This window comes from Lithobates pipiens, unplaced genomic scaffold, assembly GCF_037356315.1.
Source record: "Lithobates pipiens isolate NorthernLeopardFrog02 unplaced genomic scaffold, aLitPip1_a1.2 Scaffold_16, whole genome shotgun sequence".
Taxonomy (NCBI): Eukaryota; Metazoa; Chordata; class Amphibia; order Anura; family Ranidae; genus Lithobates; species Lithobates pipiens.
This window is the reverse complement of record NW_027507748.1, coordinates 139,202,892-139,216,322: the sequence shown is the minus strand read 5'-3', so window position 1 is coordinate 139,216,322 and position 13,431 is coordinate 139,202,892. Positions and strand designations below refer to the sequence as shown.

At 44.2% G+C, this 13,431-nt stretch overlaps 1 protein-coding gene across 1 annotated transcript in view; it reads right to left on the bottom strand.

Moving 5' to 3' along the window:
- The window catches only part of LOC143982098 (3 beta-hydroxysteroid dehydrogenase type 7-like), an 83,024-nt gene extending 69,801 nt beyond the window's left edge, over positions 1–13,223 (bottom strand). The window contains exons 1-2 of the mRNA XM_077480521.1: positions 13,123–13,223; positions 5,811–5,987 (exon numbers count right to left, since the gene is read on the bottom strand). Of these exons, the coding sequence (XP_077336647.1) occupies positions 5,811–5,958 (148 nt within the window). The 5' untranslated portion in view covers positions 5,959–5,987; positions 13,123–13,223. The remainder of the gene's footprint in view (positions 1–5,810; positions 5,988–13,122) is intronic.
- Between the last annotated feature and the right edge of the window lie 208 nt (positions 13,224–13,431).

The following is a 13,431-nucleotide window of genomic DNA, read 5'->3' as shown; positions in this document are numbered from 1 at the left end:
CCACATCTTGTGGCAAGTGACGTGGCAGGTGATGTGGCAAGTGACGTGGCAAGTAGACAATCCACAACTTGTGGCAGGTGATGTGGCAAGTGACGTGGCAGGTGATGTGGCAAGTGACGTGGCAAGTGGACAATCCACAACTTGTGGCAGGTGATGTGGCAAGTGACGTGGCAAGTGGACAATCCGCAGCTTGTGGCAGGTGGCATGGCAGATGACGTGGAAAGTGGACAATCCACATCTTGTGGCAAGTGACGTGGCAGGTGATGTGGCAAGTGACGTGGCAAGTAGACAATCCACAACTTGTGGCAGGTGATGTGGCAAGTGACGTGGCAGGTGATGTGGCAAGTGACGTGGCAAGTGGACAGTCCACAACTTGTGGCAGGTGACGTGGCAAGTGATGTGGCAGGTGATGTGACAAGTGGGCAATCCACATCTTGTGGCAAGTGACGTGGCAGCAGACGTGGCAAGTGACGTGGCAAGTGGACAATCCAAAACTTGTGGCAGGTGACGTGGCAAGTGACGTGGCAGGTGGCGTGGCAAGTGACGTGGCAAGTGGACAATCCACAGCTTGTGGCAAGTGACATGGCAGGTGGCAAGTGATGTGGCAAGTGGACAGTCCACAACTTGTGGCAGGTGACGTGGCAGGTGACGTGGCAAGTGGACAATCCACAACTTGTGGCAGGTGACGTGGCAGGTGACGTGGCAAGTGGACAATCCACAACTTGTGGCAGGTGACGTGGCAAGTGACGTGGCAAGTGGACAATCCACAACTTGTGGCAGGTGATGTGGCAAGTGACGTGGCAAGTGGACAATCCGCAGCTTGTGGTAGGTGGCATGGCAGATGACGTGGCAAGTGATGTGGCAGGTGATGTGGCAAGTCACGTGGCAAGTGGAAATCCACAACTTGTGGCAGGTGATGTGGCTGGTGACGTGGCAAGTGGACAATCCACAACTTGTGGCAGGTGGCATGGCAGGTGACATGGAAAGTGGACAATCCACATCTTGTGGCAAGTGACGTGGCAGGTGATGTGGCAAGTGACGTGGCAAGTGGACAATCCACAACTTGTGGCAGGTGATGTGGCAAGTGACGTGGCAAGTGGACAATCCACAACTTGTGGCAGGTGACGTGGCAGGTGACGTGGCAAGTGGACAGTCCACAACTTGTGGCAGGTGACGTGGCAGGTGACGTGGCAAGTGACGTGGCAAGTGGACAATCCACAACTTGTGGCAGGTGACGTGGCAGGTGACGTGGCAAGTGGACAATCCACAACTTGTGGCAGGTGACGTGGCAGGTGACGTGGCAAGTGGACAATCCACAACTTGTGGCAGGTGATGTGGCAAGTGACGTGGCAGGTGATGTGGCAAGTGACGTGGCAAGTGGACAATCCACAACTTGTGGCAGGTGATGTGGCTGGTGACGTGGCAAGTGGACAATCCACAGCTTGTGGCAGGTGGCATGGCAGATGACGTGGAAAGTGGACAATCCACATCTCGTGGCAAGTGACGTGGCAGGTGATGTGGCAAGTGACGTGGCAAGTGGACAATCCACAACTTGTGGCAGGTGACGTGGCAGGTGATGTGGCAAGTGGACAATCCCCAACTTGTGGCAAGTGACGTGGCAAGTGATGTGGCAAGTGGACAATCCAAAACTTGTGGCAGGTGACGTAGCAAGTGACGTGGCAGGTGATGTGGCAAGTCACGTGGCAAGTGGACAATCCACAACTTGTGGCAGGTGACGTGGCAGTTGGACAATCCACAACTTGTGGCAGATGACGTGGCAAGTGGACAATCCACAACTTGTGGCAGGTGCCGTGGCAAGTGACACGCTAAATACAAGTACACTGCAGCTCTCACAGCTGCTGCTACTCACTCTGGTCTCACAAAATTGCTGAAATAGTTAATAATACAGTTTTTTTGAGCTGGGGAGGGTCTATGATGTTAGCTTAACTAAACGCTTCTAGACGCAAACGCGGTAAAACGCGGTAAAACGCCGCTAAATCGCGGTAAAAATCGCGGCAAAACGCGCGTTTCTAAACGCCGGTTTCAACATGTGTCCAGCAGCGTTTGCATCTGCGTCTCGTGTGCATGAAGCCTTACTTCTGCAATACAATCCGTGACCCCCCCCCCCTCCAAAAAGCTTGGATACTCGAGCCATTCCAAAAGATATGCATGAAATCTGCAGTGAGGGAACCGCAGGACCAGCAACCAGGTGATTAGGCAGGGAACTATTTAGTCAATCTAGCAGGAGTAAGATATATACGGTGCAAGAATTTAAATTGGATGAGTTGGTCCCTAGCAGAGACCAATCATCCCAGTCATCCCCGTCCATCTGGGGGGAACACCTCGCCCCCACACCGCCCTACACTTTGCAAGGAGATCTCCTCCCTTAGGCCGCGTACACACGCGGGGACTGTTCGCTCAACTTTGTCCGCTGAACAGTGTTTCAGCGGACAGTTTCAGCGAACAGTCTGCTGAACAAAGTTTTTCGGAATTTCCGAAAAACTGTCCGCTGAAACTTTGTTTCAGCGAACAGTCTCCTCGTGTGTAGGCTTGTTCGTCAAACTAAGTTCCGCGCATGCTCAGAAAGGATTTACACGCCGAAGGTTGCATTGCAGTGTATAGGACGTCGTTTTCTAGTCCCGTCGTACGTGCCGTTCACGTCATCGCGCACGGTTTCAGCGGACTGTTCGTTCATCGTGTGTGGGCAAGTCCGTCCATGCTAAGTTTGAGCGGACTGTCCGCTGAAACTGTTTGACAAACAAAGTTGAGCGAACAGTCCCCGCGTGTGTACGCGGCCTTACTGAACATTTGTTTATATATTGTAGACAGGGCCTTGTCCAATGTGTCCTCCCTCAGCAGACTCCAAATCACTTATTTTCAGGGTAATACCAATATCTCCAAATTGGGCAATATATGCGTGTCTGAGCTGAAGATAACGGAACAAGTGAGTGTTGGGAAGATGAAACTTATTTTTCAGGGCGTCGAACTGCAGAAGTTTCCCACCACCCACTGTCTTTCAGCATCTTAATACCAAATTTAGTCCAAATGATTGGATCGGGGTACTCACAGAAGTGTATTAATTTAGGATTCTTCCAAAGTGGTGTGTGAGGAGAAATCTCAGAGGCGCTACCCATCTTGGTCACTGCTACCCATGCCCTAATAGTTGCACGCATGGATTTGGTCTGATGATTACATGACATCACACGGTCCGATGTCCAACAGACCCACTCAGTGTATCTGACCACCGTTTATTGCTATAGGGCTATCTTTGTCCCTCTTTGTGGTTGCAGTTGCCTAGAAATATATATTTATGCCACGAATTTGATGCATACTGAGCCGCCTTGAAGAAGCAGTTTGTGAGACGCGTTGACTTCTCTGCATATTTAAAGCATCTTTTTCATGTCATGTGCACCAAGTATCTTCTTTGGTCAAACTTGGTGTGACCTATGATATTACTGTACTGTATATTTTATACTTGTGTTTTTTTCTAATAAATAATAATTTTTAGATTATTTGTGGTTGTGCTTTCCTCAGCCTGACAGTATAAACACATTCACTAAAATCCCATCATTTTCTGAGGGAGATATTTTCTCTCACACCCCTCTTTTTATAGTCTATCAGGGATGTGGATTTGTTGATCTGTCCCTAGAAACCATCCAACATCTTTAATATATTCTACTTTATTGGGGTGTAAAACCCATATTTCTCTAATTGGATTCTTTCTTGTTTGAGGCTATTATCTTATATACATAGTTTTTTTTTTAAAATCTTCTACTGTGTACTGTAGCATATAAATAACCCCCCCCCCCCACTTTAAAAAAAATAAAATAAAATCATAGTTGTTTTCATGCACCAAAGCCTGACATTGGTGAACAAACTCTTGCATTCATTGTCACATTTTGCACTTGTGTTTTACATATCTTTTTTAGTAGTACAGATAGTACTATAGGTGCCAAATAATAATATAATATAGGTGTGTGTAACATGGCAAACACCTCATCGCCTGCAATAACCTTCCCCCATTCACCCACCATTAGCATCTGACCCCTTACGAACTTGTCCGCCTATTATGGTCTACTTCTATCTCCCCCATGAATCCTGGTTTAAATACTTCTCCAGCCTTCCCAAAACCTTTCTCCCAGTACAGAAGACCCCCTTACCCTGTAGCTCAGTAAAAAGTCAGCCCAGTGCTCTAGAAACCCAAATCCTTCCTTCTTACACCAGGTCTTTTGCCAAAATTGTCCCGTTCTCTAATCTGACTTTCCTGTGTTGTGCACAGGCAATATTTCAGAGAATATAAACCTTGGATGTCCTTCCCTTCAACTTGATTCAAACAGCTCCTCAATCTTCCATGTATTCTGTCATTGGTTCCAACATGGACCAAGACAGCTGGGTCATGCCCAGCCCTTCACAGTAATTTATCATCAACTCTGTCCACTACATGCCGAACCCTGGCATCAGGTAGATCGCAAACCAATTGGTTTAGGTAGACCGGGTGACAAATTATTCTATCAGTTCTTCTCATTAAAATCCCCCATTACCACCAACTTTCTATGATGTCCTGCATTACCGCCACCACCCCTACTAGATGGACTGCTCTCCCGACTGTTAAGGGTAGCAGTGACATCTAGGGCTGCCACCTCTACATATATCCCAGCATTTTTCCTAGTGTGCACTCTAAACTAGTTATAGTACTATTATTTACTTTGCAGATAAAGCTTATATGCACTGATTACTGAATTCCAGTTTAGTGGTACAGAGCTCTATTCCAAGTTATCTTGGCATTGTGATTATACAGTGTAGCAGACTGTGCCTGAACCTACAATGAATTCCTTTACCACTAAGTGGTCTTGTGTTTATTTCCTGGTACCAATTCACAACCAAGTTAAAGGGAACTATGCTCATCTTCTTATAGGTTCTTGCAGTAACTTTCATTCAACCAGGTGTACCAGAAGGGCTGAAGTCGTTCTTGAAGTCAAGGTGCAGAACAGAGAACCAAAATTACCAAGCGACCCCTAAGGGGGTAGCTCTAAAAATGCTAGGTGTATGCTATAGTATTACGTAGAACTGTGGATAAACACTTTGCTCATTGATTTATAGTGTCCCTGTAAAAATGCTCTCTGTGGGATCTCCTCTCTCTTTTACCCGCAAGACTAAAATGGCTTCTACGCAACAGTATGGAACTTTGGCTTTAAATTGGCTGGCTATAGTTCTAGGTATGTGGGACTTCGTTCATGAAGTTCATGCACAAATATATTATATTTCAGGCATGAACAAAATGTATTAACGTTACATATGGAATGCAGTCCTCAGCTATCATGATGTATCCTCACTGATAAAGGGTAGACTTGCTCATGCTTTTTAAATATACAGTACATGTGAGTGACAACTGCAAACCAGCACTCAGCTGTCTCTAAAGCGGACTATAGATGGATTGAAATTTGACTGAGTTAGCAGGGACCAGACAAATTTCGATCCATCTATGACCATTCTTTCTTGGCAGATGTCCAACGATCAACTTCTGTCAAACAATGCTAGAAAACCTTTATTGCTCAACAAGTACAAATTGGAGTAGTCCTGCAGTTAGGATACAATGGCACAGTGGGGAGGAGTCTTCCATTCACCTCGCTTGTGTAGATAGGGGAATCTATTTGCTTTTTATCATATGGGCCCGCTGGCGGAAGGGAAAAAAAAAAAGGATTTTCTATGGGCAGCTTAAAAAGCAACTCCACAGAGGAACAATTTGAGAGTTGGTAAAGTTCACACCCAGGTGAAAGAATAAATAATAATAATAAGAAGAAGAACAATACCTCCTTTTAAATCGTCAATAAATCCACCTTTATTCATATTAAAAATCTTCACTTCCTTCACGTATTCTTCTTTGTGCAGAAATTTTACAATATGTTCACCAATGAACCCAGAACCCCCAGTCACCAGGTAAACCAGATCCTTCGCCATAGTCGCAGAATAAGGACTCTAATTAGAATCTGAAAAAGTAACACATATTTTGACTTAAAGTACATGTAAACCCTCACATTGTAAAACAACCCAGTTTAAAATAGTAATGGAAGGCATAACATTGGTGTATGAATATAAAAAAAAAAAAAAAAAAAAAAAAAAAAAGAGATTTATAAGTGGTCACCTAACCTCTGTTCTTAGCTGCATAAGGGGCTTGGTTAGCTGAGGGTGGAGAAAAAGCAGCACACTGGTCTTCCCAGTAAATGGCTATGCAGGGGGGCAGCTCAGCACAAGTCTGATCATTGAAGGACAGGTATGCTGTTCTCCCAGCACAGACAAAAAACTGACCATTCTGGGATGGATGTGCTCTGATGCCTAGCATGGTCAGTATAAAGCACGCCTTATACCAACTATTTCATGCTAAAACTGAGATGATATAAAATAACTGAACTATAACTTTCTGGTGTGCTGACTCATCATATATTGGTACGGTTCTGTGACTTTGTGAGGGAACCCCCGATAATATAGTTAAAGCTCCGTTCTCTTCTGGGTACATTTTTGCTTGTTTTGTTCTAGAGATACAGATATGCGTGTTTTACTGCCCTTACCCAGAACATTCTAAAAGCAGCCATTCCACAATTTTAATGCTGCATGCTGTCAAAGCTTCTCATACCAGTAGACATGTCCTATGCTTAACCTCTCTGGGGATCAGTGGGGAAGCCCAATTTGAGAGAAAAAGTTCTCCATCCACACAATCCCCTGCCCAGAGAGAGAAGTGTCATAAATAAGCCATATCATGAGTGACTGTGGCTGATGACAGAGAGCCATACCTGGTGGTGTGCTGTGGTCAGTAGAAAGTGGAAACAACCATATGGGTGTAGATTAAAGGGTTCACCTTTACAGAAAAAATATAAATTGTCAATGCCCACGGCCATGGAGCAGGTCCAGTGGTCTGGGGAACTGAAATCCCTGCTCTTCTCCTTCTGCACTGTGCTGCGCTTCTTGGATCATTCAGAAAGATTCTGATTGGTCAGCTGAAGTTCATGGGAGGAACATGGTTTAGACCCCTTTCACACTGGGGCTTTTTTCCTGCTTTTTTTTTTTTTTTTTAGGCACTTTAACGTTAAAAAAGCACCTGTAAAGCACTTGAAAGAAGCCACAACTGAAATCCCAATGTAAAAGCCCGAGTGCTTTCACACTGAGGCGCTGCGCTGGCAGGGCGTCAAAAAAAGTCCTGCAAGCAGCTTCTTTGCAGCGCTTTTGGAGCAGTGAATACAACGTATTAGTGTCATCTGTCATCAGTGCCATGTGTCATTGTTCTGGTGCTCCAGGGCCTTCAAAAGTGTAGTAGGTAGTCAACAAGTTAGATGTGTAATTTTTGCTCCTAGAACACGTGATGGTGCTTCCTGCATGTTGGGCCTCTCTAAGTGGCCAGGCTGTGAAAAAGTCCCACACATGTGGTATCATAATACTCAGGAGGAGTAGCAGAATTCATTTTGGGGTGTCATTTGTGGTATACACATGCATTATGAGAGAAATAACCTATTGCAATGACAATTTTATGGAAAAAATATCTTAATTTTGGAAAGAATTGTGGGAAAAAATGACAACATCAAAAAGCTCACCATGCCTCTTACTAAATACATTGGAATGTATACTTTCAAAAAAGGGGTTATTTGTACTTTCCTGGCTTGTTCGGGTCACAAGAAATGAGATAGGCCACCAGTACATCAGGTGTGATCAATTTTGTATGATTCGCACCACAGTTTGTAGACTCTCTAACTTTCACAAAGACCAAATAATATCCACTAATTTGGGTTATTTTTATCAAAGATATGTAGCAGTATAAATTGTGGCCAACATGTATGAAGAAAAATTAATCATTTGCATAATTTTATCACAGAAACAAAGAAAAACACGTTTTTTTTTCAAAATTTTCGGTCTTTTTTCATTTATAGCGCAAAAAATAAAAATCCCCAAGGTGATCAAATACCACCAAAAGAAAGCTCTATTTGTGGGAAAAAAGGACAAAAAATTCATTTGGGTACAGTGTTGCATGACTGAGTAATTGTCATTCAAAGTGTGAGAGCACCGAAAGCTGAAAATTGGTCTGGGCAGGAGGGGTGTTTAAGTGCCCACTAACTGCATATCACCATTAGCAGCGGCACACTCAGTGCGCCTGCATGCGCCGTAGACAGCGGCGACTGTCTTTTTGTAAATATCTCCTAAACCGCGTAGGTTTAGGAGATATTTCTTGGACCTACAGGTAAGCCTTAATCTAGGCTTACCTGTAGGTCAAAGTGGTTTGTAAGGGTTTACAACCACTTTAAGTAAAACGGTGTAGTTTGTAAAATGAAGTTAGCTTGTTTGTCATTGAGATGTGTATTGATGAATAAGTAGTTGTTAACCTCCCGCAGGCCTATCTCATGGGGAATTGATGTTTATACATCTAACGATAACCATAGGTAGGTGGGTTCCATTTATAAGGCTGTAAGTTTACAAGGAAGTGTGAACTGTCATGGATGTGGGACAAAGAGGTGACCAGAGGTTAGAGAAAGTGATCCACCAATAAAGATAGGCCACTTGTAACTTTCTGTAGCATCGTGTGACCATCCAGGAAACATCAGGAGTGCATAAAACAGAGTGCAGGGCTCAGGAGTGTGCAATACATAATCAGGGCAGCAATCAGAAATGTTGGGGCCCCTTACATAGCTTTATGCCTGGGCCCCCGGGACCTGACCCCCAACCTTCTGTGTGTTGTAGAGACTGGAGGGATGGATGGTGCTCGGCGTGGGTGGGGAATGCCTGCATTGTGGAGACTGAAGGGATGGAGTAGATGCTGGGCGTGGATGAAGGTAAAGGAGTTGCATTGTGAAAATGGATGAGAGTTACATAGTGAAGAGGCTGGCAGTGGGCTCTCCAAAATGTAACTCATTTGCATCCACAGATTCATCCATTTTCACAATGGGTGTCCCATCCAAGAAGAAGGAGATAAATAAAGTCCCACTAAAATGTAGAAATGTACATGCAGCACAGGAGGCACAGTCAGCAGCACACATTATATATTTCTGACTTACCCTCCATGCTTCATCCTCTGTTACAATCTATTATTGGTGTTTGTGTCCATGTGTACGGTCGACTAGCTGGTCCCCTCCCCGTCCCTGTCCAATCACAGTCCAAGAAATTCCTGCAGCAGCCATCAGGCTCTGCCTCCAAAGGGAATGGTTGAGCAGAGTGCATTGGCCGAGGTATAAGTGTCATTCTCCTCTCTCCAGCAACTGACAAGGGGGGGTGGGGGTTAAGCGGCTGGTGAATCTCTATCTATCTATCTATCTATCCACACACATACACTGTGGAAATTTAAAGATTAATGCCTCGATGAATTGTTAATTTTTTTTGATCGATTAAAAAAAGCACTTAGATCTTTTCTTTCTACCCATGACCTGGCGTCCTTGCTGAGATCTAAGGAGACGTGAGAGAAGTTTATAGTCCGTATTAACCCTTTTGATACCCACTGGCATGACCACCTGTTTGCACAGGGGTCCATGCCATGTGGTGAGAGTGATTAGTTAGACCGGAGGTGGAGGGATTGTCACACTACTGTGGTAAAAAATAAAATAAAATGACTTATGTCGGTGCTACAGTTTGAATTTAAAAATGTATTTGTGTGAATTGTGAAGTTAAGTCATGGATTGTGGAAATTAACCGGGTCCTGAGCTCCATGATCGTGGCCGCGGGACCCGCGCATCCGATCGCCTCCGGTGTTCCGCGATCGGCAAGTGTAAACAAACCTCTCCTTGTGCCACACACACACACACACACACACACACACACACACACACACACACACACTAGTGGTTAACCCCTTCACTGCCATTTTTTAATCTCACTGATCGCTCTATTAATGCCAATGGTTCCAAAAATGTGTCAAAATTGTCCGATGTATCCGCCATAATGTCGCAGTCACAATAATAATTGCTGATCGCCGCCATTACTAGTAAAAAAAAAAAAAAAAAAAAAATAATAATAAAAATGTCATAAAACTATCCCCTATTTTGTAGACGCTATAACGTTTGCACAAACCGATCAATAAACGCTTATTGCAATTTTTTTTACCAAAAATATGTAGAAGAATACGTATTGGCCTAAACTGAGGGGGGGAAAAAAAGTTTTTTTTATATATTTTTGGGGGATATTTATTATAGCAAAAAGGAAAAAATATTGCATTTTAATCAAAATAGTTGCTCTATTTTTGTTTATAGCGCAAAAAATAAAAACCGCAGAGGTGATCAAATACCACAAAAAGAAAGCTCTATTTGTGGGAAAAAAAGGACGCCCGTTTTGTTTGGGAGCCACGTCACACGACCAAGCAATTGTCAGTTAAAGCGACGCAGTGCCAAATCGCAAAAAGGTGCTTGGTCCTTTAGCTGCAAAATGGTGCGGGGCTTAAGTGGTTAATGAATAAAAAAAAAAAAAAAAAAAATTGATTACTCAAACACAAAAATTTTAATCAGTAACAGCCCTAATATATTTACACACACTCTGCATACAGTGTAGCCTATATCTACAGTGCATTCCGTGGTGTACTGTTTCTAATACAGTGCAGGCGGTGTACACAGTATCTAATACAAGGTGTACAGTTTCTACTACACTTCTGGTGGTGTACACAGTATTAAATACAGTGCATCCGTAGTACAGTTGGTGTACGCAGTATCTAATACAGTGTAGCGTAGTGTTGCCAAACAAAATATAAATTATGTCCGGAAGGCCACCAAGGAAAGGCAGATGCTCACAGGCACTAAAAGAGGGCAAGCAGCCTCTGTGTCTACAGTTAGCAGTGCTGGTCATGGACATGGTGCATCCACTGCAGGTGGACGTGGGGTACGCTTGTCCTTTTTTTTTTCTGCTGCTGGCCGTGTTCTTGAGCCAGAACATGCAGAAGAGTTGGTGGAGTGAATAAGAAAGCCGTCCTCATCCTCCGTCACTCAGGCTCAGAGTAGTATGCCTTCCATTGCAGCTGCCAAAGCAGCCTATTCCATTAGCTCCTTGTCGTCAGTCACTCCTTCCATAGCCCCACCATCATGCACAGAGGAGTCCAGAGAACTGTTTGACCACATGCTGCTGGAGGATGCGCAGTGATTGGAAGGCTCAGATATTGGTTCCCAGGTTGAGGAAGGGAGTAACGTGAGCCTAGAGAGAGGGGGGTGACCAAGAAGGACAAGATACTGGCAATCATGTTCTGCAGCATACTAGGGAGAAGGGAGGCTGTCCTCTAGGGGGCAGCCACCCTATTGCATCACACCGCAGAACTCCGCAGGTGCAGGGCGCTGCTGACTCCCCGCTGACTTCAGCTATGCAAGCCCCTTTGACAAAACAGCCTTGGGAAAAAAAAAAAAAAAAGGGGGGGGGGGGGGGGGGAGGAGGAGGAGGATTAATCTCCAGAGACTTCAATAGGGTTTATGCATTTACATTTAGGGATCTCAATTTTTCTAATTGTTCGGAGATTTGCTTATCTATACTAGATATAAATACATACCTTTTACACTAACTATATACAGTAAAATACACATATACACTGCATATATGGATACAATATGGATATATTTATACACAATATAGATAGCTAGATACACTATATTATCAAAAGTATTGGTACACTTGCCTTTACACACACACATGAACTTTAATTGCATCCCAGTCTTAGTCCGTAGGGTTCAATACTGAGTTGGCTCACCGTTTGCAGCTGTATTAGCTTCAACTCTTCTGGAAAGGCTGTCCACAAGGTTTAAGATTGTCTATGGGAATGTTTGACCATTTTTCCATAAGTGCATTTGTGAGGTCAGGCACTGATGTTGGATGAGAAGGCCTGGCTTGCAGTCTCCGCTCGAGTTTATCCCAAAGGTGTTCTATGGGGTTGAGGTCAGGCCACTTTGTGCAGGTCAGTAAAGTTCCTCCACCCTAAAATAGCTCATACATGTCTTTATGGGCCTTGCTTTGTGCACTGGTCCAAATCATTTGGTGGAGGGAGGGGGAGGGGTTGTTTTTCAAGGGTTGGGCTTGGCCCCTTAGTTCTACTGAAGGGAACTCTTAAAGCGTCAGCATGCCAAAACATTTTAGACGTTTTCATGCCCCCAACTTTGAGGATGGCCCTTCCTGTTCCAACATGACTGCACACCAATGAACAAAGAAAGGTCCATAAAGACGTGGAGGAACTTGCCTGACCTCCACCCGATAGAACACCTTTGGGATGAATCAGAGAGGAGACCGCGAGCCAGGTCTTCCCATCAACATCAGTGCCTGACCTCACAAATGTGCTTCTGGAAGAATGATCAAAAATTCCCATAGACACACTCCTAAACCTTGTGGACAGTCTTCCTAGAAGAGTTGAAGCTGTCATAGCTGCAAAGGGGGTGCCAACTCAATATTGAACCCTACGGACCAAAACTGGGATGCCATTAAAGTTCAATGTGCGTGTAAAGGCAGGTGTACCAATACTTTTGGCAATCTAGTGTATATATATATATACGCATACACACACTCAGGTCATGTCTGTTAGAGGTGAGGGCTCGTACACACCTTTTTGCAGCGATTTGAGCTGAAGAGCAGTGCGGTGGGGGCAGTGCGATTCATGTTTTATCGCATCACATAGGATTTTTTTAATTATAAAACAAACTTTATTTGAAGTGTATACTGTGACACTTCATTCATATAACTGCACAGCATGCTGTGCAGTGCAAACATGCTGCATAATATCGCACCGCTGTGGAACGCAACACGTGTGTGTTGATAAACGCAGGTAACTGCATCTAGTGTGAATTGACCCTAGGTTGGTGAAAGCTGCAATGCGTTTGTGGCGGCTGACAAGCGGTAGGCTTGGACTGCCTGTTAGTTAGGACTGCTACTGTGTACTGTTTATGTTCAGGGCACAGTACAGCCCCTGCATATAGCCTATAAATAGCACAAATAAACGCACCACTATATTATTGCATTAGTATCTGCGCCTGCAAAGGTTGCACATCCCAGTGAGCATTATGTCCACTACCCACCTCCTGCTCACAATAAGCATACACACAAACACGTTATATATATGTACACATGTAACACTTACACACAGAGACAAATTATTTGATATTTGTGTATGATCGGAGTTGATGTTTGCCTTACCTTAGCCAAGCCACCTTTTGCTATGCAGGGCAGACACATACACTATGAGCTGGTTAGATTTGCTGAAAAAAAAAAGAAACTTGCGCAACCTGAAAATTGAGTACATAAAACAGTAGGCGTGGCTTTACGAGGAAACACAAACATTTGTATATTAAATCTATACTCAGCTGAAGAAATTAAAACAGTAGGAGTGGCTTTACGAGGAAAAGGAAGGCGGATTGATCTGCTTTTATTTAATTAACTCCACAGTGCGAACTCCTGTGTTTAGCCTCTTGACCCCCCCAGCCTTTTTCCTGGACTTTTGTTTAC